The sequence below is a fragment of the Trifolium pratense genome, linkage group LG2 (assembly GCF_020283565.1).
Source record: "Trifolium pratense cultivar HEN17-A07 linkage group LG2, ARS_RC_1.1, whole genome shotgun sequence".
Lineage (NCBI taxonomy): Eukaryota > Viridiplantae > Streptophyta > Magnoliopsida > Fabales > Fabaceae > Trifolium > Trifolium pratense.
Genome location: NC_060060.1, coordinates 60730155 through 60757245, shown reverse-complemented (window position 1 = coordinate 60757245; position 27091 = coordinate 60730155). Strand labels below are relative to the sequence as shown.

Sequence of the window (27091 nt, the reverse complement as noted above, 5' to 3'; positions counted from 1 at the left end):
AAAACCATTAAACCATATTTACGGTTTCAATAATAATCATTATTTAAAACAATTTAACAATAATAATGATTTCAGTGTATAACACATTGAAACCATTTAACCAATATTAAGGATTTCAAAAATCTATTTTACCCTCGTAGTCAATATTAATGGTTTAACAATACTAATGATTATATAAAACCATTTAAAAGTACTAATGGTTTCAGTGTATAACATCTTGAAACCATTTAACATACCAAATAGGATGAGATTCCAAAAATACCAAATAGGATGTCTAGCTTAGCGTTTGATCATTCGGGGATGAGCGGATGTAATTATTATTGTATCAATAATGTCCTTATCTTCAATTAAAAGAAGCTCTACAAAAAAATAAGGACTTATTTTTATTGAAGAAAAATAATGTATAAAGGAGTATAAAAAAAAGTTAAAAATATCAACTTAATAAAGACTTGTGCCTCCTTTTTCCTTGTTCTCCCTTCGACACCCAATTCTAACAATTAAATATTACAAGTACTACTACTAGACAGAACCAAGGCACCATTCTTACATTTCATGTTTACATTATTGGTATTTACACTAGAAACTAAGGTCAAATTCTCTAAACACAAATTCCACCTCAAACACAAGCAATACTGAAAATTTCTTCAGATGATATATCTCTTGTCCCTTAACCAACATATGATATTTATACCATATCCTTCCAAGGAACGTAATAGTTGGATACTGCAGCAGCAAGATAAAACATTGCATGTTGGCAAATACACCTCATTGAAATTCCAATTATTTGCAACATCTGCAAAACAAAAGGCAATTAGCACAAACTAATTAGTCTATAACATACTTATGGTTTCGGCAATAATTATTATTTTTAAACCATTTAACAATAATAATGATTTCAGTCTATAACATCTTGAAACCATTTAAACAATGTTAATGATTTCAAAAATCTATTTTACCCTCATAGTCAATATTAATGGTTTAAAACCATTTAACAATATTAATGGTTTCAATGTATAACATCTTGAAATCATTTAACAATACTAATGGTTTCAGTAAAAAAAGCACACTTTATAATCATTCCAAATACACAATATAATTCTGAAGGTATAAACTCACAGCAACATGAAAGCAATATAATTCCAATTATAAACTCACAGCAACATGAGAGCAAAGAGATCATGTGATATCACCTTAATTCTTGCCGCCTTCGACACCTTCCGTTCACTGTATTGAGGTTTTTTCGTTGCAGCAGTCCTCCTTAGAGGATAACAACAATCCTGATCCTCTTCCTCCAACACAGATTTGTTCATCCTCACTAACAGATTTGTTCATCTTGTTTAATTTTTCTTTCTAACAGGTTTCGTTTCCATTCTTCATCATTCCTAACATCCAATTGAATATGCCTTGGCACAATTCTAGTTTTCTTGTTGTCCATTGCAGCATTTCCAGCCAACTCCAAAACCTAATCCCAAAATAAAAAATCACAAAAATTAAAATCAAAACCCTAGTCAAAATCAAATTAAACCAAATTCAAAATCAAATCCAAATTCAAACGAAATCGCATGTGAATTAGTAATTAGAATTTATTCAAGAACGATGAATTTGATCTAAATTTGGGGAAAAATGAAAACTAATTGAATTACGATTACGACTAGATCTTGACATTGATACAACATGTATATGAAAATGAAGAGAATGAGAGGAATTTAACGGAAATTACCTCAGTGGCGAGATATTCAAGAACAGCGGCGAGGTAAACAATGAGTAATGAATTTGGGGAAATGGATGAGAATATGGTGGACATTCACTTATGTACTGTGTATAAAAACACCCTTATGCATATTAACTTTTGCCAAGTGAAACTATTGTGATATTTTTATAAAATTTTTAAATGAATAAATTTGATTATAATTATCAATGATAAACTATCCATTTTTTTATGTATTCGTCACAAATAATATCCCCATGTATATTTTTTAATAAAAAAAATAGAATTTTGATTAGGAATATTTAGTAAATTTGATATTAATTAACTTTATTGTATTTTTTTATTATATTTTTATTAATAATAGTTAATAGTATATGGTTTATTTTTTATGATATTCTATATTCCTAATTTTAGGCATATAAATCTTATTTATTCTATAATTTTTTTTATTGACTATTTTATTCTTTTTTTAATAGATTATTAAGTTGATCGTTTTAATCTGTTTTGTTACTATTTTTATGAGTATAGATTGTTCTGTTTTGTTCCAATCTATAATTTTTTTTTATTTTTAAGCAAATCATTTTTTTTTGGCATTTATCTTATATTCTTTCTCTCTCTCTCTCTCTATAATTTTTTATCTTATATATATATATATATATATCTATTATTTATATATTTAGGAGTTTCTCTCTCATGGTCTAATTCATATGTGGCACCATTTCCTTGATCCATGTCTTATGTGTCATTCTAATATTTCTCCAATTCCTATGTGGCTAACTATGAAGGCTTTGCAATTTCTCTAATACATGATGATATCATTTTACTTAGAATCTTTGGCTAATTTGGAAATTCAATCATTTTTCAATTATTGTTTATAAATCGAATTTAATGTTCTTCAATTAAATCAGGATATATTCAAATCATTTGATTCATTATATTACATATTAATTCATTAATATGTTATTAGTGTCAATCACGTATTATTATTATTATTTTTGTAGCAAAATTTTTGTGTGAATAGTAATTATGCTCTTTATTGACATTAATTAAGTTTTTTTATTTTGAGAAAATCCTCATCTATTATTTATATATTTAGGAGTTTCTCTCTCATGGTCTTATTCTTATGTGGCACCATTTCTTTGATCCATGTCTTATGTGGCATTCTAATATTTTTCCAATTCCTATGTGGCTAACTTTGAAGGCCTTTGCAATTTCTCTAATACATGATGATATCATTTTACTTAGAATTTTTGGCTAATTTGGAAATTCAATCATTTTTCAATTATTGTTTATAAATCGAATTTAATGCACCTATTAAAAATAATTTTAAAAGGAAATAATTGACTATTTTTGTACCAATTTCGTCAAAAAAAATTATTTTTGTACTAAAGCAATTGTTTTTAAATTTTTGGCTTAAATGCACTTTTGATCCCCCTATTTTCAAAAAAATGAAGTTTTGGTCCCCCTATTTTAAAAACCAACTTTTTAGTCCCCCAATTTTATTTTATTTTGAGTTTTGATCCCCCATTCCATTTTAAGGCTAATTTTGTTGATGTGGCATCGTCACTAATGCATATCAGCGTCCAAGTGGACAAATTTAATATCCATGTCATTATTTGTTTTTAATTCAATAAAACTTATTTTATAAAATAATTTAATTAAACCTAAGAAAGTTCATTAAAATAAAAAATCCAAAAATTCACAACAACTAATTTATTAAACCTAAGAAAAAACAAACAATCACAACATGGACATGATCCTCTTTGATTCATATCAAACAATTGCATATTGAAAGCAAGTTTTGTGTTTCAAGAACCTTCAACTTTCATCATCATCCAACTTTATATAAAACCAATCTAGAATTAAACTTCAAACTTAAAACAATTTTTGGGTTTTCATTCAAACTCATCCAAAGTCATAGATAGTTTAAAGAGTATGAGTAATTTCTATTGAAACACAAAATCATCTCTAATTTCTTTTCGTTTTTTAAAATCCAAAATTTTTTTGAGTTTGAACGGAAACCATAGGATTAGTGAAATCCACAAGGAAGGATTCTCTCCGACGGTGAATAAAATTCTAGTAGTTGAAGGTTTGATAATTAGGGTTTCAAATTTCATATTTTATAAGATTTAACAATTATTATTTCAGTTGAATATATAATTCTAACAATTAAAATATTTTATAAATAAAGTTTTATTGAATTTAAAAATATATAATAATGACATGGATATTAAATTTGTCCACATGAATGTTGCCACATCATTAGTTACAAGGCCACATCAACAAAATTAACCCCAAAATAGGATGGGGGATCAAAACTCAAAAAAAATGAAAATAGGGGGACTAAAAAGTTGGTTTTTAAAATAGGGGGACCAAAACTTCATTTTTTTGAAAATAGGGGGACCAAAAGTGCATTTAAGCCTAAATTTTTTTTTATGAAAGGAAGATTGCCAACTGCATATAATAATTAGGTATAATTGTCAGCTGGATATAATAATTTTTATGGTCTTCAAATTCAATTAAAAAAATATTAAATCTTTATGGTCTCCAAATTATTCTCTCACAAATTTTTTTCTAAATGGTCGTGTATCAAAATACTAAGGTCACACACACACACACACACACACATATATATATATATATATATATATATATATATATATATATATATATATATTGTATTACGGTAAAAAAAAAATTATATATTTTCATAATTTTATAATTATATAGAGTCACATAATATAATTAATATTTTATTATTATTTAAAAAAATTGGAATATGTGTTTTATATTCATGTGCATTAATTTATTTAATTTATTTATAATATAATGAAATATGTCTTATTTACTAATTTACTAATTACTAATTTACTAATATATTTTTAAAATTAAAAATGGAATCAATATATTTGACTTTTAATGAATTTAATTTCATATTAAAGACAAAATTACTCATTTGTCCATTTTTTTTACTATATATATAACATTTGTCTGAACTCTAAAACTCACAATTTTTCAATCTTCATTATCTCTTATTCTTCTCTCTCGATAATCACTATTTTTTCTGTATATTGTCACCTTTTTAAATTTCTTTATTTTTTCTTCTTTGTTCGATATTTCTTATATTTTTAATATATTGTTTGTTTTACCTTTTAGATTATTTTCTTTTGGTCATCTTTTTATTTATTAATCCTATTTATTTTTTGTGACAGGGAAATAATTGAGAGGGAAGACGAAATGCATCACATTCTCACAAAATGGATTGAATTGAGAGCTCGGAGTCTGTTTTAACAACTGTAGTTTTGTTTTTTTAGAAAATCTTGCTTATAGCACTTTATCAATATCAATGATGTCTTGGATACAAGTTGGAATATCAATGATGTATTTACTTGATGAATCTATCAACAAATTAATCAAATGATGTATTTTTCCAATAGTATTAAGTTCATCATTATTGTATATTTTTCTATTGCAATTTTTATTTTATACTTCTTTTTTTTAAAAAAAGGAGATCTTTATTTTTGTGAATCTATTATTTATATGTTTAAGAGTTTTTTCTCAAGGAAACAAATCTACGTGTCACTTTCTTATGAACTTTAATTTTTATTAATCCAATGTGGCATCCTCTCATTCATCATTCTCTTAGGTGGCGTCCTCTCATTTCTTTTACCGGTCAAAATCTCACGTGACAATCACTCAATTCATTTTGCTGATATGTCATTCTTCTATGTTTTTTCCTTTAGTCATTAGTGCTCAATTATAAATATAGAAATTGTTCAATCAGGTTTTATGAACAAATGTCTATATATTAATATTTTGATACAATTGAAATTTTATATATGGAAACTTTTGATTATTGACCAACTCATTTTTGGAATATATATTGATTAAATTAAATAAATGCTGAAATGTATGGAAATTTCAAAAATTAAGGACCAAAAATCTACTATAGTTTCTATATATACGGGTCAATATGTAAGTGTGAGGGTCATTTAGTGTCTCAACGCCCCTTCTCTATTTTCTCTTCTCACCTTCACTACTCTTTTTTTTTTTTTTTGACAGAATCACTACTTTTTTTTTCTATCTATTGCTATTGTTGGTTTTTTTTTTTTAAATAAAAAATCTATTGCTATTGTTGGTTATTTCTTATTTATTTGTTCAATATAATTTTTGAAATAAACAAATAAAAATTATATAAATTTGGACATTTTTTAAAATTTGCACATTAACAAATGAGATATGCTTAAAAAAATTATATAAATTTTTTTTGTGTCAAGCAAATGACAAACAATTCTACTGTTCATTACTTTTAAATAAATAATATTAAAATTAAAATCGGCCCATTTTGCTTCTCAAATGTAAATTTTTTTCACACGGGGACATGAGATAAAATATTCCTGAAGAAAACAAATGTCTAAAGGAGAGAGATGACGATTAAGAACAAGTATATTAACCGTTAGATTAGTTTTTGCATAATTTTTTTTTTTTATGAAAATAATAGAATAAATATATGAACATGTGAGTTTGGAACGGGGAGTGGAATATCACTCTCCATTATGTCATTTCTCCTTAAAATATCCAAAATTTGGATCTTTTATCATATTTAAATAAACTATTACATTAAATATAAAATTAATTTTACAAATAATTAAAAAAATCACAATATTAAAATTTTAATAATCCATATTTTTCATGTGTGAAAAAAAATGATCTATATTTTTCATAGAACATTAACCCGGGCGATAGCACGGGTAAGTTATACTAGTATATATATATATAGAAAGTGAAATTACAATGAAGGATATAAAACTTGCAACGTGATTAAAAATAATAAGGATAAATTAGTAACTTTGGTGATAATCGATTTTAATATATTAATAATAGAAGACATTATTATAGACCAAAATTCAATTAAATACTTTTCACCTATGGAAAGATATCTTTGCCAATAAACTTATATTAAAAATAAAATAAAAAATATCAATCGTCAGTTGGTTCAGTGGTGATTAACGCTGAACTTAGTTGAAAAGACCACAATTTAATCACCGCAACTACGATCGGGAGGGGGCGAACCACTTGATGCCATATATCTGACCCAAACTAGATTAAATTGTGGTGTAAAAAAAAATAAAAAAAAAAAATAAAAAAATGCACAAAGAAGCAAACAAGTCTTCTTGTCAAATCGAAAAAAGGAAAAACAAAAAGAAAATAAGCAAACAAGTCTAAAACGGTGCGTTTAATAGTTCATCGTTCTCGCTGGTGGTGGATCTGAATTCTGAATTACGAACTCTGAACCCTTCATCTTTGTTACACTCTCCACTCCACGATTCGAACCCGCACCAATTGAATTTCCTCACCGATTCAATTCCTACATACAACATGGTTCTCACATCATCGGCGCGCGATTACATCAACCGCATCTTACAGGATATCTCCGGCATGAAAGTTCTCATCCTTGATTCTCAAACGGTACATAACAATTTTTCTTAATCATCTTTCACAATGCTATCAAATCTCATCAATATTTCACCAAATCGTTTTTTCGTCATTTTTGATCATTTTTTTTGCTGAGTTTTGAACAATGAAGTGTCACTTATGGTAGTTCGAATTACTCATTTAGGTTTCAAATGATTAGGGAAAATGTTATGGTGCTGCTTAATTTTGATAGTTATAATGGTTTGATTGTTGAGTTTATAATGTTGATATGTGATTGTAAAAGATGCCAAAGAATTTTGGTTTGATTGATTAGTACTCTCGTCCCATGTTAGATGACCTATTTGGTTATTTCATAGTACCGTTTAAGAAAAGTGTATAATTAAACAGAGAATGTGATTTCCCATAAAAAGTATTGATGACTTACTTGAGAATCGTGAGAGTATTAATGATCAGAGAGTATAGTTGTGTAGCATAGATCAGTTCGTAGGGACATTGCATGTAATATGCATAGACCGGGGTTTGAACCACTAGGTTAGTTGACAAAAAAAAGGGGTATAATTGCATTGAAAGTTGAGTAGGTCGAGTATTTTGTGACAAATTTTTATTCTATTTGTATTTGGGACGGAGGGAGTATTTTGTTTTACTTCATCAAAACCATCAATCAACCTGCCATTGTAACTTGGTGGTACCTGGATTATTTATCTTTTGGTTGTTTATAAGGAAATGCATTTTCCCTGGCAAATTTATGCAGGTTAGTATTGTGAGTGTTGTGTACTCACAATCAGAGCTTCTTCAAAAAGAGGTGTTTTTGGTAGAGTTGGTGGATTCAATTTCCAAGTCAAGCGAACCAATGTCACATCTCAAGGCCATTTACTTCCTTCGACCTACAGCAGAGAATATCCAGTATATGCGCCGTCAGCTGGCTAGTCCTAGATTCGGAGAGTATCACCTATGTAGGTTCTTTAATTTCGTTGCTTGACATTTAGATATAGTACTATCCTTTGTTATGAATGAAATTTGTAATTTGTCAAAGTTAATAGTGATTTTCTCCCATTGATTTGAAGACACTTTTTGAATCCATTCTAAAATTACAGTTTTCTCCAACATAATGAAGGACCATCATATTCACTTACTTGCTGATTCAGATGAACAGGAAGTTGTCCAGCAAGTTCAGGTAACTTCTTATGGGGCGCATATTCTCTAATTTTGAAGTTTGTAGTCTATATGGACTTAGGAACTTTGATATAACCATTGTATAACATTCGAACTGCGCATAAGTTTTGTGATAGTAGATGTTTCTTTAACCCTTATATATATGTCTCCATGTCTCATGATTTTGTCATTTAAGGTTATGTATACATTTTAAGAAAACTATTAATTACATTCGTTTCCAAGGTAAAATAATCTCCTTTGACTACATTGTCCTTATTGTAGTAGGAGTTTGGTGGAATGAGGTATTAATATAGTGTAGTTGAGATGCAAACAAATAAGGGTATTATAGGAAAAATGTAATTGATGCTTTCTCGATATTCTAAAGTGACTGATAATTTGAGACAAACAAGTATCCAAACAGAACGTTTAATACGTGACAAAGAGGTCATATTAAATTTTAGTCTTCATTCGTTAATCAATATTATTTTTTCCTTAATTAACTATTTAATCGGACCAAATTTTTTATTTATTTTTTTAATTTCTTAAGTCAGTGCTTCAATTTTTTAAATTAAACGTTAAATATAATATGATACTTGTAAGTAATCATTAAAATGTTAAATATTTTGTATTTTACTTATTTTTCTTACCACTAAAATATATTTTTCACCAATTAAATAATTGTTTTAAAATGTTTGTATTTTTTAGTTTTTTCATTTTACAAATGCACCATACCTTGGGAATTGGGATGGGTACTTGGTGGTTTATTTAAAAATTGATTAGAAAAATACAAATCAGTTTACAGTATCAAAATAATATTATAAATTCTCATGAAACAAGTTCCAGATAGACGGTATCTTCTAATTGTAACTTTTTGTATTTACTGTCCTGTTATTTATCTGATAAATGACTTTTACACTGTCGAGGTTGAAGCTTTGAACTCCCCACCCTTTGTGTTGCAATCTAAATTGCTGAGTTTTTTGTTGCAAAGTTTAATTCTGATACAGTTGTTGTCCTGATCATCCAGGAGTTTTATGCAGATTACGTTGCTATTGATCCTTATCATTTCACTTTCCACATGCCTTCAAATTACATATATATGCTTCCAGCTGTTGTAGATCCTTCAGCAGTGCAGCATTTCAGTGATCGGGTTGTTGAAGGTCTTGCCGCTGTTTTTTTGACATTAAAACGGAGACCAGTAATTAGATATCAAAGAACATCTGACATTGCAAAAAGAATAGCACAGGAAGCATCTGTGAGTTCAAGCCACCTTGTCTAACCTGTATTTTATGGTTTATTTTAAATAATTGATATTGCATTTTAGCAACTTGGTCGATGGTTTCTATGAGTTTAATACATCAGGCTTATCTCTGCGTATATGCATTGCTTCTTTGCACATGAATCCAATCTATTTGTTATTGGGCTGGCGGAAATTTGTGCACCACAACATGCCATGTTATATCATTAATGATTGTACTGGCATACTTGGTGAAACTAATTTACTTTATTGAACTTGAAACAGAAACTGATGTACCAAGAGGAAAGTGGTCTTTTTGATTTTAGGCGAATGGAAGTTTCTCCGTTGTTGTTGGTGATTGATAGGAGGGATGATCCTGTAACCCCATTGCTAAATCAATGGACCTATCAGGTATCAGTGATATTAACACAAGTTTAGTTTTTAACAACAAGCTTACAGCTGAGTGATCTGATAAATTTTTTATGCATATAGGTAATGCTCATTTGTGGTGTTATATTGTACAGGCTATGGTTCATGAATTGATAGGAATCCAAGACAACAAAGTGGATGTCAAATCCATTGGTAAATTTCCAAAGGATCAGGAGGTTGGATACATTTCTTGCATTGGGTAATATGTCAGAAGCATATTGCAGCCTTGATTTTGTGCTCATTGAAAAGTATTTTTTTTACTAATTCTTGTCGCAGGAGGTTGTGCTGTCATCAGAACAAGATTCCTTTTTCAAAGCTAACATGTACGATAATTTCGGAGATATTGGTATGAATATCAAGCGTCTGGTTGATGAATTTCAGCAAGTGGCACAGAGTAATCAGAACATCCAAACAGTAGGTTTGTACTTTTTATTCTCTCACATTTCAGAGTACTAAAATCCCTTTAGTTGTTACAGTTATGAACATAAAAACTTATTTATACATGGTAGCATAATCTTGCTATTAACACTCGCTGATTTCATGATTTAACTGTTGGCAGAGGACATGGCCAAATTTGTTGACAACTACCCTGAGTACAGGAAAATGCACGGGAATGTGACAAAACATGTGACTTTGGTAACAGAAATGAGCAAGATAGTTGAAGCGCGGAAACTTATGTTAGTTTCACAAACAGAACAGGAGTTGGCTTGCAATGGAGGGCAAGGAGCTGCTTTTGAGGTATATATTAATCGTTTAGTCTTAATTAGTTAATTATTTGAAATTCTCCTTTGCTTGTTCTAAATTTCAAAAGTTTTTTATGACCATCAAATAAACTAAAAAACATACTAGTTATTAGTATCAATGTTAATAATGTCACTTGGAGTGTGTATATTGCATACTGTTTCATTTCTGAAGTAGTAGAAAATTATATGATTATATTTATATCTAATTATTACCCTACCAGTAAAAAACATTTGGAAAAACTGAAAAAACGGGAGAGTCCTTTCAAGCTGTGCAATGTTTCTTGTAACTTATTTTTTGTATGCTCTGCACATGGTACTTGCTATTATAGCAGCATTTCTTGGGATGGTTCTGGGAAAATAGAAAACTAATCTATAGTAATTTTTTCATCTCAGTGCTGATATTAGTTCAAAAGGATATGTGACCTTTATTGTAGTTATGATGTTCTCTGTTTTCATAAACTTTATATTATTCTTTACTACTTTCATGAATTACTATACGAGTTATTGTAGCTTCTCTGTTCTCACTTGGTCCTTTCTTTTTTAATGTGGGACTTTTTACTGACTTGAAATTCCAACAGTATATTAATTAAGGACAATGAACCACAACAAAGATAAGAGTAAACAAATCCTTGAATAATATGTAAAGTTAACATATGATCGAGTGATAAGTGATAACTTCTGTCTCTATGTACTCTTTTGCAGGCAGTGACAAATCTACTAAACGATGAAAGCATATCAGATATGGACCGACTACGTTTGGTCATGCTATATGCTTTGCGATATGAGAAGGACAGTCCTGTTCAATTAATGCAGCTTTTCAACAAACTGGCTTCCAGATCTGCCAAATACAAACCCGGGGTAAACTAATTTAAACTGCTGTCCTTCTTAAATTCATATATTTTTATGCTTGAATGTCTGAATATCCCTTAATCCTTAACGGATGTTATCCAATTTTAAACCTTAGATAAATAGTAGTGGTGGTGAAATTATGTTGCGTTGTGTTGTTCAACAAGATTGATTAACTTAAGGACAGCATTTAGATGGATGATTTTGCTGCTTTTGATATGACTACATGAGAAAGTTTCTGATATTGATATCTTCATTGTGGCACAACAGCTTGTCCAGTTTCTTTTGAAGCAGGCTGGTGTTGACAAGAGAACTGGTGATCTTTATGGAAATCGAGATCTAATGAACATTGCCCGTAACATGGCTCGTGGACTGAAGGTCTGCATTAAATTATAAGTTAAATATGTTTTTTTATCCTTATAATATTGGTAAAATTTGATTTGATCTGTATACAAATTTTATTCATTTGCTCTCCCTATATTTAAGAAAAATAGTACGTTTTTAGTCCCTTGCTGGCCTCTTACTTGGGATTAAAAGTGCACAATTTTTGTATTTTTAGGGACTAAAAAGGTATAACAACTGTATAGGGACTGGAATCAACATTCTCAAACTTTACAGGGACCAAAACCATTTTCAGTCCTTGAATTATTATGACTACTAACTACAGTATCTTGCTTGACGATGCGAGTCATGAATCTCAAAATACTTGTTTTGATTTTTGCTGCAGGGTGTTGAGAACGTTTACACCCAGCACCAGCCGCTTCTGTTCCAAATCATGGAAAGCATCGTCAAAGGGCGGTTGAAAGATGTGGACTACCCATTTTTTGGGAATCACTTTCAACAAGGAAGGTTTGTTTCTATTGAATATAAACTTTTCCTTGTAATTTTATTTGTGGACTAGGTCTTGTGGTTTTATAAACCAGTGGTTTATATTCAAATTTGTGATGCCATTACATTGTTGCCTGTTTCTCTATGTCCATTATTATCATAGAACCATGGAATAATCTGAGCTGTGAAATTGATGATTGTATGAATACCAGGCCCCAAGACGTAATTATCTTCATTGTTGGTGGGACAACATATGAGGAGTCACGGTCTGTTGCTCTACAAAATGCCAGCAATACAGGCGTTCGGTTTATACTTGGTGGATCTTCTGTTCTTAATTCTAAAAGGTAAGATTAACTCGAAGATAATTTGGATTGGAATAGAATAGTGAAAATGTTAATTTTCCCATTCTAATTGTAGTTTCAATTTGGCATGCTAACAACAATGATATTTATTTTTTGAAATTGATAGTCCCAGTCCCAGGCTATTGACAGCAAAATTTGAAGTAGTCATCGTTTGGGCTTACTAGAGGCTTTTTCTGATTTTATTACTAATTCCAAAAATGTCACATCATTTGCCCTATGTTTCATGTTTCCAAATATTTATACAAGAAATGATAAAATGATTTTGTTGTTTTCACCATTTCTTTTACAAACTTCGAAAACAGTAAACAAGTGAAAACTATGCGATGTTTTTAAAATTACTAGCAAAATCATCATAAAATAAAAAACACAACAGTTTTTTCAAACCAAAAATATTCTTAGTTATTTTGAATGTTGTTTGAAGTTATTTCTTGTCATTGGTTTGGGTGATAAAATTCATTCGGCAGGCAGGTCTTCAATGCACCTTGCAGATTGATAGCTTTTGTTATACTTGGTTGATTATTGATTGGTCCAGGGTAGATTAGTTAACTACAAAAACATTTACACAACTTGCTATGCACAGGTAGCATTCTGGATTCTTAGAACAGAGGTTTACTATTTGAATTTGCAGGTTTTTCAAGGACTTGGAAGAAGCTCAAAGGGTAGCTCGTTCTAGCACCTCTGTTTGAAGTACATCCTGGCATATTTTGCATCTTGAGGACCATATAGATATAGTTTTACAGCTTCATGCTGGGAATTTTAGTTTTGGGCCTATGTATATGTATACAGAAAAAGTTGCTAAAGGAGCTTGATGTTGGGATATACACTCAATAGTCAATCCATTGTTGATCTAGGAGACAATCACCAACCATCGATCAATTTAGGTGATTTTTAGCTCCTTGCTGTTGAGTGCGATTCAAGATTGAAGCATGAGAATTTCAAGAGCAAACCACCCATGACTCGCCCCTCTCTTTTGTTTGCGGGAAAAAAAGCCCACATGAATCATATAGGTACAATGAGACGAACCTTTTGATTTGCTTAATTTTCCATCGTCGTTTGGCTGATCTAGTATTAGGTCTTATTGACATTTACTGATGAAAGAACAATTTTGTATAAAATGCCCCATTCTTTTGTATACTAGAAGTCATTCCCATTTGTAGATTCAATGCTTCATAATTTTCAAGTTCAGATTATGAGTCTGAAATTTGATTGATGTCATTTTATGTAATGCACACGTTGATGGCATTTTGTGTCTGTTAGAGAGAATGTCTTGTAAAGATGAAAACTATTAATTGCAATATTGTTTTGTTAGCGATCATATTTCATGCTGTCTTAATTGAAGAAATTTTAGTGTTATGTACAACACTTTTAATATTTTTTTTTTTTGAAGTAATTTAGTGGCCCGATCACAACATATATAATATATAATGCGACATATTTATCAATTGAGCTATAACAGAGATTTAATAAAAAAAAAAATATTATTGTTGACATTAATCAGAATTGAAAAGAAAAATGCGAAGTTACGGTACATTCAATTCAGAAAGCAATGTTATATAGTGACCGGTACCAAACAATATCTACACAAAAACCAAACGGTATACCATTCCTCTCTGACTATTTGGTAGAGAGCAGAGACTTTCAATCCAAATTTTTGAATTATTAGAAAATTAAAGAAAAATAAAAATTTAAAGTGTTAAATACTTCCTCTCTTTCAAATTATAAGAAAAATAAAATGAAAACTATACCTATTAGAAAAAAATAAAAATATCATACTTTGAAGTATTTTAGGTACCAAAGTTCTAATGTCAGTTATGTTAGGTGAAATCTACCCTATTCCTTTATAATTTGAAGAAATCAATGAAAACTAACCACATAAATAGATTTGTATGCGGTATCCACAACTAACTTCTAACTAATTTTTATTTAATACCCTAAAATTATGATGGTAGTATAGGAAAAACATTGTTGATATCTCTAATTCTTGTTATCTCTAATACCACATGCACTGATGCACCCGACATGTGACATTCATACTTTACCAACACCAATACCAAATTTTCAATTACGTTGAGGTCATAATGGACGACTCTGATTCCATCTGTTGAGCACAACATCCACGTGTCTTTATCCTATCATTTTCTCCCTCTTTTTCATTTTTCTCGAAAATAATAAAAATATAAACAAAATTAATTCGAGATTTGGGTTTTCCAACTGCCGAAGCAAAATTCTGTTTCGCTTCGCTCTATTCTTTCTTTATTACATATTTTCCACTCGTTCCTTGCGTTCTATTCTCCCGGAAAATATCAATCTCGATTTTCTCGGGAAAAGCACAACACGCCGTATACAGGTTTGATTTTCATCCCAAATTTTCCTCCAATGCTTTCTCCGTCTCATTGCCACCGTTCTATTCTTCCTATTCCACCGATTCTCGTTTCGGCTCATGCCGTTTTTTCTTGCATATTCTCGAGGTCTAGGGTTTTAGCCTTTTCCCCGTTTTCACATAATTTCTAATACGCATTTTTTTTTTAATTTCCGAATGAACCGATATTGAAATTCGATTATTGTTTCTTGAATTGTCGGCGAAGAGTATTTTGTTCATCAAATGTGAAAAAGGGATAAATACATCTATGTGATAGTTATTGAATTTTATTTGAGTTTACCTAGATTTGCTGAAGTATGTTCTTGATTACCTCTTCATTATTTATGTGATTAACTGAATTGAAATTATGTTAGATTGAACTCATTATTAGAGAAATTGAAAATGGGATAGAGTAGTTCTTTGTAGTTATGAAACTTTATTGCTAGTGAGAAGTAGAGTTATTGTTTTTAGATTCTTTATTCGATGATGTTTGTCTTCTTGTACCTTTAGGAGTTGTGAATAGTAAATACCAATCTTGCTAAGACCGTCGTTTAGTCTATCCGTTTCTTTTGGACTTTGGTGGTTTCGAAATCCAGTTGCACTTTTTCTTCTTCGAATGTCTTGTGGCTAAAAAGAAAATGAATAGTTAAGCAGGACTGTATTTTTGCTTCGTTAGCGTAGTAGCAATATTGCAATGAAATATGCTATGATAATTAATATGATCATCTTGGATTCGGAGATAATTTATATAATAGTATGACGAAGTCTTGTACTGAATAATTTATGAATGGAAAGAGTTCGTTATTTTGTTTCTTCCGGACTTTCATTCTTTATGATCAAATGGAATGAAAGTCGCTTGATGATTAGGTGTCCCAATTTGTTGTTTAGATCAGCTTTCCATATGAGATTGTTGCTATTATCCTCTCTTGGTGTACCTACTTGTGCGCTGTGATCACATCTGTAGGTAAAGCTAATTGGTACAATGGAAATCAGCAAATAGTTAGGAGAATATATGGTACCGTAGTTAATAAATAGTTGTATGGAAGTTTTTGAACTATTTTGTGACAGAAATGCTATACATTATAAAAAATGGCACACCAGCTCTTACTTCTCTTTTGATTGGCCTTTTTCTATATCCCTATTCCCTATCCCCTATCAAACTTTGGGACTCTGTATTGTTTAAGTTATTGAAATCTGGACATGTAGAGGTCGAATGATGCTTTAAATTTTGGATTTTCTGGTGCAAATGACAATATTGGAGCTTTGGGAGTTTTTGATATTTTATGTCTTTAAGGTTTAGTATTGCTAAATCTTCTATTATCTTGGACATGCTTACTAGCTGAACCACCTGTAATTGCTTCAAAAACTGAATGAAGATAATTTTTTTTTTTGACAAAGAATGAATATATTTTTAATAACACTATTTCTATAGGTAATTCAATTTTCAATGCATGATAGATGTCCTATCTCAATTCAGGTTTTCTACATACATCAAAAGGAAACATCTTTGGCTGCTGTTGATGGACTGTTAGTTCTGTGTGTTGCGTGTTAAATTTGACGATACATTGAAAGGGAAATTTTCTTGTGTTATTCACTTTACCTTAAAGGGTGCTGGTTTCCACGTCCCATACAGAAAAGACACAAAGAAGGAAAATCAAACAATATAGAAGGTTTTGTGGGGGTGGAAACACTTCAAACTGTCTGGAATATAGCAAAGGATAGAGTTGATCAAATCAAGGGAAGACTATTCATTACAACCAATTCTAATTTTTCGGCGAATGGGTTTGATGGATATTTTGTGTGCTTCCATATTTCTTTTTACGGTTGTTGAGTCCACTAGCAGACCCGGCAGTATGTGGCCCAACAACGTAGGTGTGGAGTCTACAGGAACTGTTAGCTGGACAGTCTTCAGTGCAAGTATATTTGTGCTTGTTGCCCTTGTTCTCTCCATGTACCTAATATTCGAGCATTTAGCTGCCTATAATCAGCCCGAGGTTGATACATGTGTTCCTTTACTTTTGACTTTTGAGTCTTACTTAATTTTCCCCCTGCACCAATAGATTTACTATTTATGTAATGCATACCTTTGCTCAGTGCTTATTATAGTTGTACCCTTTAATTGATTTGACAATATATTTCTTGCCTGTATAACCCTTTCCTTTCATTTCATGATACTTTCTACTTTTAATGAGCAGAAGTTAATACTTCCTATATTTTTTTTTATCAGGAGCAGAAATTTTTGATTGGCCTCATTTTAATGGTTCCTGTCTATGCATTGGAATCGGTAAGAGATGCCAAGTAAATGGCCAAATACTCTGTTCTCTTTATATATCATAAAGCATCATTTACTTGGGTTTATTAATTCTAAAGAACTCTTACGTCAGTGTCTTCCACAGTCAGATTAAAATGCTCCTCTTTTTACATGCATATTTATGTTATGATAGTTGGTGTTTTGAGGATTTTCGATCTTTTAATACCTTATTGATGCACTGCCTCCTTTTTTATTTATAAATTATAATACACTCACAGATTTTAATCTTGTTTAACTTACATCAAGAAAATCTTGGGTCATATTTTCCTGAAAGGACCATCAGTAATGACTTGTAACAAACATTAGTATTATTGTGCCTTCTTTGTGTATATAATATAGTTTTAATAGTATATTGTTATGTTCTGATGTTTATATGATGCAGTTTTTGTCACTATTGGATTCCAGTGCGGCATTTAACTGTGAAATTATCCGGGACTGCTATGAGGCTTTTGCATTATATTGCTTTGAGAGATACCTGATAGCTTGCTTGGGTATGTCAAATGGATTGCGCATCTTTATAATTTCACTAGTTGTAGTTAGTATTCATGTATATGTTCTTCCCACATGTGAAAAGTGTAAGGATTAAGATATTTTAAGATATTATCCTTCCAGTCAAGTCTAATTCAAAATCTATTAATCTGTGAGGCTTGAATGTGCAATGTTATTGCACATGGCTAAAAGATTTCACACATCTTCTCAAATTCTATGTTGTGCTGGATTGGTCATGCTCTTTGTACAAATTTGTTTATGGTTGCTTTCAGGTGGTGAGGACAAAACAATTCAATTTATGGAAAGTACGAGCGTAACAGACTCCAGCACTCCTCTCCTGAAAGAAGCCTATGCATATGGAGTTGTAGAACATCCATTTCCTTTAAATTGCTTCTTAAGAGATTGGTATCTTGGCCCTGACTTCTATCAATCTGTGAAAATTGGCATCGTACAATATGTATGTTGGATTTTGATATATTGTGCTTTTGTTCCACTGCTCTCTCTTTTCGGTTAAGTGGAATCCTTGTCTTTCTTATTGTTGACTAAAAGTAAACCCTACATTCCAGATGATACTGAAAATGATCTGTGCACTGCTGGCAATGATCCTCGAGTCTTTTGGGGTTTATGGAGAGGGGAAGTTTGAATGGAGATATGGGTAAGATTCTATTGGCTTATGCTTTTGATTATCTGCATGTGTATAATGAATACCGTTAATATGTTCTTAATTCTTAACAACAGAAGTCATTCTTGATCTCGGATCAAATTTTACTTGTTATTTGGAATATTAACAGAAGTCAGTACATATATTATATTATTATTATTATTATTATTATTATTATTATTATTAATTATTATTATTATTATTATTATTATTATTATTATTATTATTATTATTATTATTATTATTATTATTTCTACTTTTCTATTTCCAAATCTGTATTTGTTATAACTCAACTCTCAATGCTGCCTGATTCTCTTTTGCGCTTGCAGGTATCCCTACTTGGCAAGTATTCTTAATTTTAGTCAGACTTGGGCCCTGTATTGCCTTGTACAATTCTATTCTGTCATTAAAGATAAACTGGAGCCAATCAAACCATTAGCCAAATTTTTAACATTTAAATCAATAGTCTTTCTAACATGGTGGCAAGGAGTGGCTGTAGCATTTCTTTTTTCTATGGGAGCATTTAAAGGGTCACTGGCTCAAGAGTTGAAAACACGTATACAAGACTATATCATCTGCATAGAGGTTTGTTTTTTGTGTTTGCATATTGTACTTTTTATTGATATGTATGCAGGTCAATAGTTCAACCCACATTTGATTAAACAGTTGAATTTACACAATAAACTGAGTTATGCATCAAAAGTATTTGATGATTTTACTTGTCATTTATTAATAATGCATTATTAAGTAGCGGTGATATATGGATTCTGAGTTATGCATTATTAAGTACATGAGACGATCATTCTCCACTCTATTTTCTTGAACATTTTAAAAAGATCAATGCTGGCTTTGCTTTAGAACGGGGACTCACTTTGGTTTTAAGTTCAGCCAGTCATCTGTTTTATGTTTAGTATCTTGTGTTGGTTTTTTCTCCTCTGGTAAATGTTGTGAGTCACTTAATGCTATTTAAACTGGAATTTGTGTCATCAATATGGAAAAAGCTTTCAATCAATTATAAAGTTCTAGGTCGGCATGTTTTAAATGATTCCCCCATCTTAACATTGTTTACAGATGGGTGTTGCTGCCGTTGTGCACCTTTATGTCTTCCCAGCAGTACCTTACAAAAGAGGGGAGAGGTGTGTCCGCAATGCATCAGTGATGGCTGACTATGCATCGTTAGGGACACCTCCTGATCCATCAGAGGTTCGTGACTGTGAGCGCTCAACTAGAATGCGGCTGAGCCGCAATGGTGAGAAAGATAAGAAGCCTATGAAGTTTCCACATAATGTTCGTGATGTGGTTCTTGGAAGTGGTGAAATTGTGAGATATGGCACTCAGCTTCAAACCGTTTAATTATTTTCCCGTATTTATGTCAAACTCATCTGTTTTATTTTTGCTGTCTTTCTGTTTCAGATTGTCGATGACATGAAATTTACAGTTTCACATGTGGTAGAACCTGTTGAAAGGGGCATTTCAAAAATAAACAAAACCTTCCATCAGATATCAGAAAATGTAAAACGCCATGATGAAGAGCGGAAGAAAAGCACCAAGGATGATAGCCACCTTGTTCCCCTGCATTCATGGAGAACAGAATTTTCTGATGTTCACGACAAACTTGTGGAAGGAAGTGTCAGTGATAGTGGGGTGTCCAGCGGAAAGAGACATACTCAATCCAAGGCGTCAGCCTCCAGGATGAGAAGATAGTAAAATTCTATCAGTTCAACAATCTTTAGTTTTGCACATAGATAAAAATTCTAATAGATTTTGGCGTAGGGTGGAAAACTCGAAATAGCATGTAGGGGGCTTACAATCTGGCGAGCCTTAAAAGACGTGTACATATAATGGAAAATATAGTCATGTATACAGGGCTGATAAAATTCCCACGGTTATGTCAAGGGTGAGACTAATATTGAATAGATTGAGAAGAAAACATGACATTTTTTCAGTCCAAGCAAAAAGTATCAACCCTGTTATTCTGTTAAGAGTGTGCATCTCCTTTACTCCCTTTGTTCAACTTGATTTTGAGAGAAAAAGATTGCAAAAATGAACAAAACCTAATCAATAATTTTTGGTTGGTTTGGACAAAACCTAATCAACTATTTTTGCAAAAATGAACAAAACCTCTTAGAAATCTAAAAAAAAACTCACCATACAGTATGCTAAAACAGAGTCTCAACTAATAAAGTTCAAGCTTACATCAACTTGAACAAGAAAATATGTAAAAATATGTTTATCTTCATAGTCAACAAATTACATAAAAGAAATTGAAAGAAATTTTGGAAGGACTGCTGAAATGAAATATGTTAAAATGGTAGAAAATAACTGAGCTTGGAGATTAGTTATTTCAATTTTCAATCTAAGACAAGGAAGACTTCGAGTTCAAAAATCACTACAAAGTGATTTATGTTTACCTTAATTTAAGAGTATTAGCGGGATTCGAACTCGACTACTCTTATTGGTTAATTAAAATTGAAATAAATCTAATTTCAGAAAAAAAATTATATGCATCTCACTAATGAATGTAGGTCCAGCATAAATTTTATGGGTAACATGAATTTCAACGTGTTGAAAGTGTGATGTATTATTGACATTTTTGTAGGAATGACAATGGGTAGGGTATGGGTAGGGTACTATAGTACCCATTCTCATACCCGCAATTTGAAAAAAATAGCCGTACCCATCTTCATACCCGCGTGGGTAACAACCTTTGTACTCGTCCCCATAACAGGTCCCCATACCTATACATGTTACCCGCAATTTTATTAAAAATAAATCGACCAATTATAAAATATTATATCGTTTTAATATAATTAATTTTTTTAAAGATTTTAACTTTGACTCATGAAAATTATAAACAAAAATTTTACTAAACTCATTTTAAAGTTCATTTCCTTGTTAACATATTCACATTGTGTTTGTATTATATTATAAATAAACTTTTTTATTAAAAATGTGTAATAGTTTAATAGTGTTGTATTTTTTTAAAATTGATATACACATGTAATTATATAATAATATATATAAAATAAATAAATATATATTATGCGGGTATGAGACGGGGTGGGTACTAAGGTACCCATACTCGCACCCATACCCGTTCATTTTTGCGGGTAATTACCCATACCCGTGCCCATACCCAAAATGCGGGTTTTTACCCTACCTGTTATGGGTATATTTTACGGGTACCCACTAGATATGGGTCCAATTGTCATCTCTATATTTCTATACTATCAATTAAGTTGTTGTCCTTAAATTATGTACTTGAGAAAGGTTTTTTTTTTTTTTTTTACTAAATGCACAAACTAATTCTATAGTGCATGAGTGAGATATGTATTGTATCATGCATAAATTAACTTGAATCAATAAATCATACTATTAAATAAAATGGGATTATTTCTGAATCTTTCATGATTTACATATAGTTGAAGTAAATAAATAAAAAAAATCTTTGCAACAAATCACAATCAGTCTGAAATGATATTTTCACCACAAAAAATAAAGTTTGAAATGATATATGCAGCTTCTATTGTATTTGTACAGGAGAATAGAGGTCAACTTTGAATTTTTTAAATTTATTTATTTATTTATTTACACCTCTTCCATCTTTTCTTGCAAAAGAGGAATCTTCTTGTCCAAAGAATCTGAGCTTTCATCATAGTTTTTCTCATCTTCATCTCCTTTGAATTCTCCATACAATATTGTATAATAACCCATTCCAATTACACTTGCTCCTATCACACTACACAAGGATGATAATTAAAAGCATCATATATAAGTAATCCAAATTAAAGATAATACTATGGGAAAGATAAAGGGGAACTAATCCAATCCAAGTATTACCTTCCATAATGAAGGCTGTTAGGAAAAAAGCAAACTCCAAAAGTGGTGGCAAAAGCAATACCAAAGGGCTTGAACTGTGGCACATAAAGTGGACCCTTCATTCTACTCAACCAAACTTGAACATTCGGACGAATCACACCCCCAAATATCGCCTAAAATATTACATATTTATCATCAGTATATAGTTTTGTAACCGTTTCATTAAAAATTTATATTATATAGAACATCTAAAAAAAATTAAATCTAAAATCATTTGATATATATGCGTTTATACGTACCGTTAAAACAATGAGAATGAGCTCCATGTTATGCTTTAGCTTCCAAGCATTTACATCACTCTCAAATATGCATGAGACTATTGCACTAAGTATCATACCAAGCAAGGTGTAATAAGAAACCATCTTCATTGGTTCTGGATATTGCTTAACAGTTTCTTTCTAATATAACAAAACAAAACAAATTTAATTGAATCACCTCAAAGATTCAAAAGAAAAATTGAAAAAAAAAAGTGTTTTAAAAAGAAAATTAGTACCTGAATAAAGTTGGCAATTGAAACTGAAAAAGAAGCAGCAGCAAGTAAAATGCCACCAAAAACCCAAAATTCAGGTGTTGAGGAAAAGATAAAAAGTTGCTTAGTGTGTTTAAGGTGATGAGAAGAAGGTCTTATAAGTGGTCCTTTGAAAAATTCAGCTATTATTGCTCCAAATATTGATACCATTATACCAATCATTTGTACTTGGATACTAGAGTTTTTCAAATTCAACTCTACTTTCCTAAAAAAAAAAATCAATTAAATTGATCCATAAGTTATATATTAATGTAACAAAATGAAGAAAATATATAACAAAAAAATTACTAAGTTTTGAAGAGGGAACCTGTGAATGATGTTAAGGAGAAAATTAAAAGTTGGGATCAAGTGGCTCATGGCACATACAAGTATTGGAGAACTATAACTTAGACCCAAAAATAAAAGTGTTTGAGTCATTGTTATTCTGCAAAATCCATCAATCACAATAAAAAAGTTAATAGGCTTTAAATTTTGATAATCAATTATGTTCAAAGAGTCTTAGTAATTTAGATTTATAAAATTTTGGTTGTCTTCTTTAGGGATCATAACATCACATTTCAAACATCAGTAACTATTCGGTTAACATCATACGGTCTAAATTCAATCTCAGTATTTTAAATTATTTCATTTTTTCAGACCGACTGCTTTTGATTGAACAACTACCAAATGTCCTGACTACTTGAATGTAGAATCTCTGACCGTAGAGAATCTCAAGTCCATCTTTGACATGTTCTTAAATAGACTATTATGTCACCTTTTGATTCATGTAACAAATTATTGAGACAGAGAGAATATTTACCCAGTAAAACCAAGTAGCAAGAATCTCATAAACAAAGAGAAAGTAAAAAGTGGCTTCTCCTTTCTGTGAAAAGAAGATTAAGACTAAAATTAATCATCCATGCAAACAATTTCATGCATGTAGCTATAAACAAAAACACACACACAAACACATGAATAAAAAAATAGAAAGAGTTGTTCTACCTGTTTAGGTTTTGGTGGTTTAATAAAAAGGAAGAAGGAAACAAAATTATAGTAGCCAAAGCATTAGTATAAACAATGAACACAAATGGACTCATTCCATTGGTTATTGAAGTTTTTGCAAATATAGTTAGTGCTATTGTGCACCCTTCCATAATCACCATAATTATAAATGGAACCAATTCTGAAGTACTAATCTTAGTCTCCATTTAATATAATTTTTCTAAATATATATATTTTCTATTACAAACTTCTAATATATGTAATATTCCTTGTAATAAATATATGGACAGAAATTTAATTTGAGAATATAAACATATGCTATATATATAGCTATATATGTTGTGTATGTGTATGTGTGTGTGCTCCTCAACTGTTGGAGCTTGAATAAGAGCCACAAAACACAACTAGAATCTCTCTTTGTATTGAAGTGAAATTGAAAAGCATGTTTGTGATCTAAATATAAAGAAGCAAAATATGAAGAAATGAGGGCCCTGCATGTGATGTGAGTAACCTTTCATAGAATTGTGAAGCTACTTTGTAGGAGAAGTTGCAACTCGAGTGTCCCTAGATAATTTATTTATTAAACAATTGATCAAAACATGACATCATGAAATTTTAAATCATTTTACTCTTTTTGTTTTTTATTCATTAACTCTTTGGCACAGGGGAAAAAGTCTCAATAACTCAGAGTTCGGCTGCAAAATAAGTAAAGTCGGTAAAAATTGTTTCTAGTAGATATTAAATTCGGATTTTCCTGAATGATTCGTTCTAAGAGGAGCTCATTAAACACTTGAATCTAATGTCTTGGTTTAATTTTTTGTTTTTTTAGATCTTATGCACATGTTCTCTATTTATTTGTTGGTTATTCTTTGGGTTATTATATGTATATATAGTGTGGTTAAGTTACCATAGAATAAGAAATGAATCATCAAGGACCAATAACTTTAAGCATTTTAGTATGTTTGTGAATGGTTTAGTGGTACACATTGTTTGTGCCCCCACCATTATTTGATTTTTTTGGCGTTACTAATTTAATTATTACCTACCCATTTGCGTGTAGGGGTGAGCATGAACCCGAGACCCGACTCAAAACCGATATAACCGACAACATATTGAAGCATTCGGTCGGGTGCAGGTCGGGTCTCGGGTCAACAAATTGCGAAAAATCGGGCATGAACGGTTGCATACGGGCGGGTGCGGGTCTCTAAAATTCAATCTCTCCATAACCGAAACCGACCGAACAACCATTAGATGCAAATTAATTTTTTTACTTCTCTCCCTCTCAATCTCATATACTCTTCTCTTTGTTATTTTTATCCATCTTTGATATAAGATAAAAATGTTATATTTTACAAAGCTTATAATTAATAATATGGTGATGAAGAAGGTGTGAAAAATATTCTAATATATATATTCTAGATCTATTTTAATTTCTACGTCTCTTCTACTTGATATTTTATTGTGTTTAGATCTACATATTGAAAGAAAGTAACTGCATCTAACCCTCTTTGTTTTTTAATTTACTTCGTCTATCTTTTGTTGCATTGTGACGAGGTATTAAACTATTCGAAAATTAGGAATTTTTGGAGAATGGATGAGTTTTAGATGTAAACAAAGTTTCGATATAACCCGTAATAACCGACCCGTTCAACCCGCCACCCGTATGACCCGAACCCGAACAAACCGAAGATATAGACGGTCGGAATTGGGTCCAAATTAAATGGTTGCGGTTTTTATCGATTTAGTGATTTTCGGTCCGAACCCGACCGAAACCGACCGATGCTCAGGCCTATTTGCGTGTAATTAAGAAAGACTAGATTGGAATCTTAAGAAAATTAGTGTTTTTTAGTGGAATCTTTTTCATTTTTGTTTTGAATCTTCTTAGTTGTCAAAATGGTGATGGATCAAACTCAACTTGGTTGATTTTTTTTATACCCCCCAATATTCCAATTTTGCCCTTGCAGAAAAATTCGGTTCGCAGAAACCGAATTTTTTCTAGTGCAAATTCAGAGTAAATTTTGGTTTTTAGAAACCGAAATTTGTTTTCAAGGCAAAAAAAAACTTCGGTTTCTACGAACCGAAGTTTTTTCAAGGGCAAAATTGGAAATTCAGGGGGATAAAAGATTCATGGGGGTGGGGAGAGAAAACATCTGAAATTTGAATTGGTGGGCCTATTGGTTAAGCAAGCCTAATGTGTGATTAGGCAGACACAGAGTCAATAGATTAGGGAAAGTAAACTAACAAATTAAGCCCATAACATTTGTTGTTTTTGTTCCTTCACAATTTGAAAGGTTTTTCAGACAGAGGAAGACTAAAATTTATTTTCTTTAATCCAAGATTGACAAAAACAAAACAGAAATTTTCAGTTTAGAGTATTGGACTGCCTCACAATTTCTTTTTAAACATTTATATCCACAATGTGCTAGCACTAAAGTGTTGATATTCTTTTTAATATTTTAGAAAGTGGTCAAAGTAGTATATTATTGAGTTAATTAGGGAAATTGATAATTCAAAAAAGAAAAGTTACACAGCGACCAGTAAGAAGAATCATCATGTAAAAAGTAAATAAGAACCAAATTTAAAGCATGCAATTCTATAATAGTGGATCCAAATGTAAAAATAACACATTTTCTTTTAAAAAATACATTACAACTTCCATATATTTGTCCATGCTATTGGGAAAAACTCAAGGTCTTCCATAAAATAGAGAGATAATGTGTAACATTTTTACATGAATTTATAGATAGTGACACCTTATTTTACAAGTCAGTTTTATACGAAAACGTAATACGATGCCAACCATCATTATATCCACGTATGAATGAAGAGTAAAACCGATTTGTAAAATGAGTATGATGATCAATACTCTTCATTTTACAAATCGGTTTTGTAATGATGAGTTGTAACTATATAAAAAAACATAATACATTCTAATTTTTTATGAATATACTACAATGATATTAATGATGTTTTAAGATTAGTAGAATACACACTTGGGACTTTTTTCTTGAGATAAACAAATCATTTACATAATCTTAAAATTAGTATTTGACTTATAATAATCATGATGATTACTATATAATTGACATTTTATAGGTGGAAAAAGACTTATCTTTGCATCCTCAATGCAAGTCAGAACTCATT

At 30.8% G+C, this 27091-nt stretch overlaps 3 protein-coding genes and 1 long non-coding RNA gene across 8 annotated transcripts; 2 read left to right on the top strand and 2 right to left on the bottom strand.

Annotated features, from left to right (window-relative positions):
• Positions 1-414: 414 nt before the first annotated feature.
• Positions 415-1795, bottom strand: LOC123909331. The gene is made up of 3 exons (XR_006809863.1): positions 1721-1795; positions 1191-1462; positions 415-793 (listed from the first exon to the last, which is right to left on the bottom strand). It is a non-coding gene; the product is annotated as an uncharacterized LOC123909331 (long non-coding RNA).
• A 5075-nt stretch (positions 1796-6870) lies between these two features.
• On the top strand, positions 6871-14055 carry LOC123909330 (vacuolar protein sorting-associated protein 45 homolog). Its single transcript, XM_045960162.1, has 13 exons — positions 6871-7177; positions 7896-8097; positions 8239-8318; positions 9321-9548; positions 9816-9941; positions 10055-10135; positions 10236-10377; positions 10519-10697; positions 11405-11560; positions 11819-11926; positions 12276-12397; positions 12589-12720; positions 13367-14055. The coding sequence occupies exons 1-13, from the start codon at positions 7088-7090 to the stop codon at positions 13422-13424; spliced, it is 1704 nt and encodes a 567-aa protein (XP_045816118.1). The 5' UTR covers positions 6871-7087; the 3' UTR covers positions 13425-14055.
• Positions 14056-14932: 877 nt separating this feature from the next.
• LOC123909328 (protein LAZ1 homolog 1) lies at positions 14933-20540 on the top strand. 5 transcript variants are annotated; one of them, XM_045960157.1, is made up of 9 exons: positions 14933-15085; positions 16575-17091; positions 17325-17381; positions 17791-17899; positions 18170-18354; positions 18464-18552; positions 18888-19143; positions 19630-19878; positions 19972-20540. In XM_045960157.1, exons 2-9 carry the CDS (start codon positions 16876-16878, stop codon positions 20260-20262), a joined length of 1452 nt encoding a protein of 483 aa, XP_045816113.1. In that variant the 5' UTR covers positions 14933-15085; positions 16575-16875; the 3' UTR covers positions 20263-20540. The 5 variants fall into 5 exon arrangements, with proteins under 5 accessions (XP_045816113.1, XP_045816115.1, XP_045816116.1 ...); XM_045960159.1 differs by having other exon boundaries at positions 17325-17395; positions 17814-17899; XM_045960158.1 differs by having other exon boundaries at positions 14936-15085; positions 16530-17091.
• Positions 20541-22005: 1465 nt separating this feature from the next.
• On the bottom strand, positions 22006-24393 carry LOC123909327 (WAT1-related protein At1g70260-like). Its single transcript, XM_045960156.1, has 7 exons — positions 23948-24393; positions 23766-23828; positions 23274-23390; positions 22931-23171; positions 22677-22835; positions 22399-22550; positions 22006-22297 (listed from the first exon to the last, which is right to left on the bottom strand). Exons 1-7 carry the CDS (start codon positions 24151-24153, stop codon positions 22147-22149), a joined length of 1089 nt encoding a protein of 362 aa, XP_045816112.1. The 5' UTR covers positions 24154-24393; the 3' UTR covers positions 22006-22146.
• Positions 24394-27091: the final 2698 nt, after the last annotated feature.

What these genes read in the sequence shown, in the direction of transcription:
- LOC123909328 (XM_045960157.1), top strand. Translation starts at nt 16,876, where the DNA reads ATGGGTTTGATGGATATTTTGTGTGCTTCCATATTTCTTTTTACGGTT. An exon ending in AAGTTTGAATGGAGATATGG is followed by an intron (nt 18,553 to 18,887) that starts GTAAGATTCTAT and finishes TTGCGCTTGCAG; the next exon opens with GTATCCCTACTTGGCAAGTA. An exon ending in ACTATATCATCTGCATAGAG is followed by an intron (nt 19,144 to 19,629) that starts GTTTGTTTTTTG and finishes CATTGTTTACAG; the next exon opens with ATGGGTGTTGCTGCCGTTGT.
- LOC123909330 (XM_045960162.1), top strand. Translation starts at nt 7,088, where the DNA reads ATGGTTCTCACATCATCGGCGCGCGATTACATCAACCGCATCTTACAG. An exon ending in GGCAAGGAGCTGCTTTTGAG is followed by an intron (nt 10,698 to 11,404) that starts GTATATATTAAT and finishes ACTCTTTTGCAG; the next exon opens with GCAGTGACAAATCTACTAAA. An exon ending in TCTGTTCTTAATTCTAAAAG is followed by an intron (nt 12,721 to 13,366) that starts GTAAGATTAACT and finishes TTGAATTTGCAG; the next exon opens with GTTTTTCAAGGACTTGGAAG.
- LOC123909327 (XM_045960156.1), bottom strand. Translation starts at nt 24,153, where the DNA reads ATGGAGACTAAGATTAGTACTTCAGAATTGGTTCCATTTATAATTATG. An exon ending in TTGCTACTTGGTTTTACTGG is followed by an intron (nt 23,391 to 23,765) that starts GTAAATATTCTC and finishes TGGATTTTGCAG; the next exon opens with AATAACAATGACTCAAACAC. An exon ending in AACAGCCTTCATTATGGAAG is followed by an intron (nt 22,298 to 22,398) that starts GTAATACTTGGA and finishes ATCCTTGTGTAG; the next exon opens with TGTGATAGGAGCAAGTGTAA.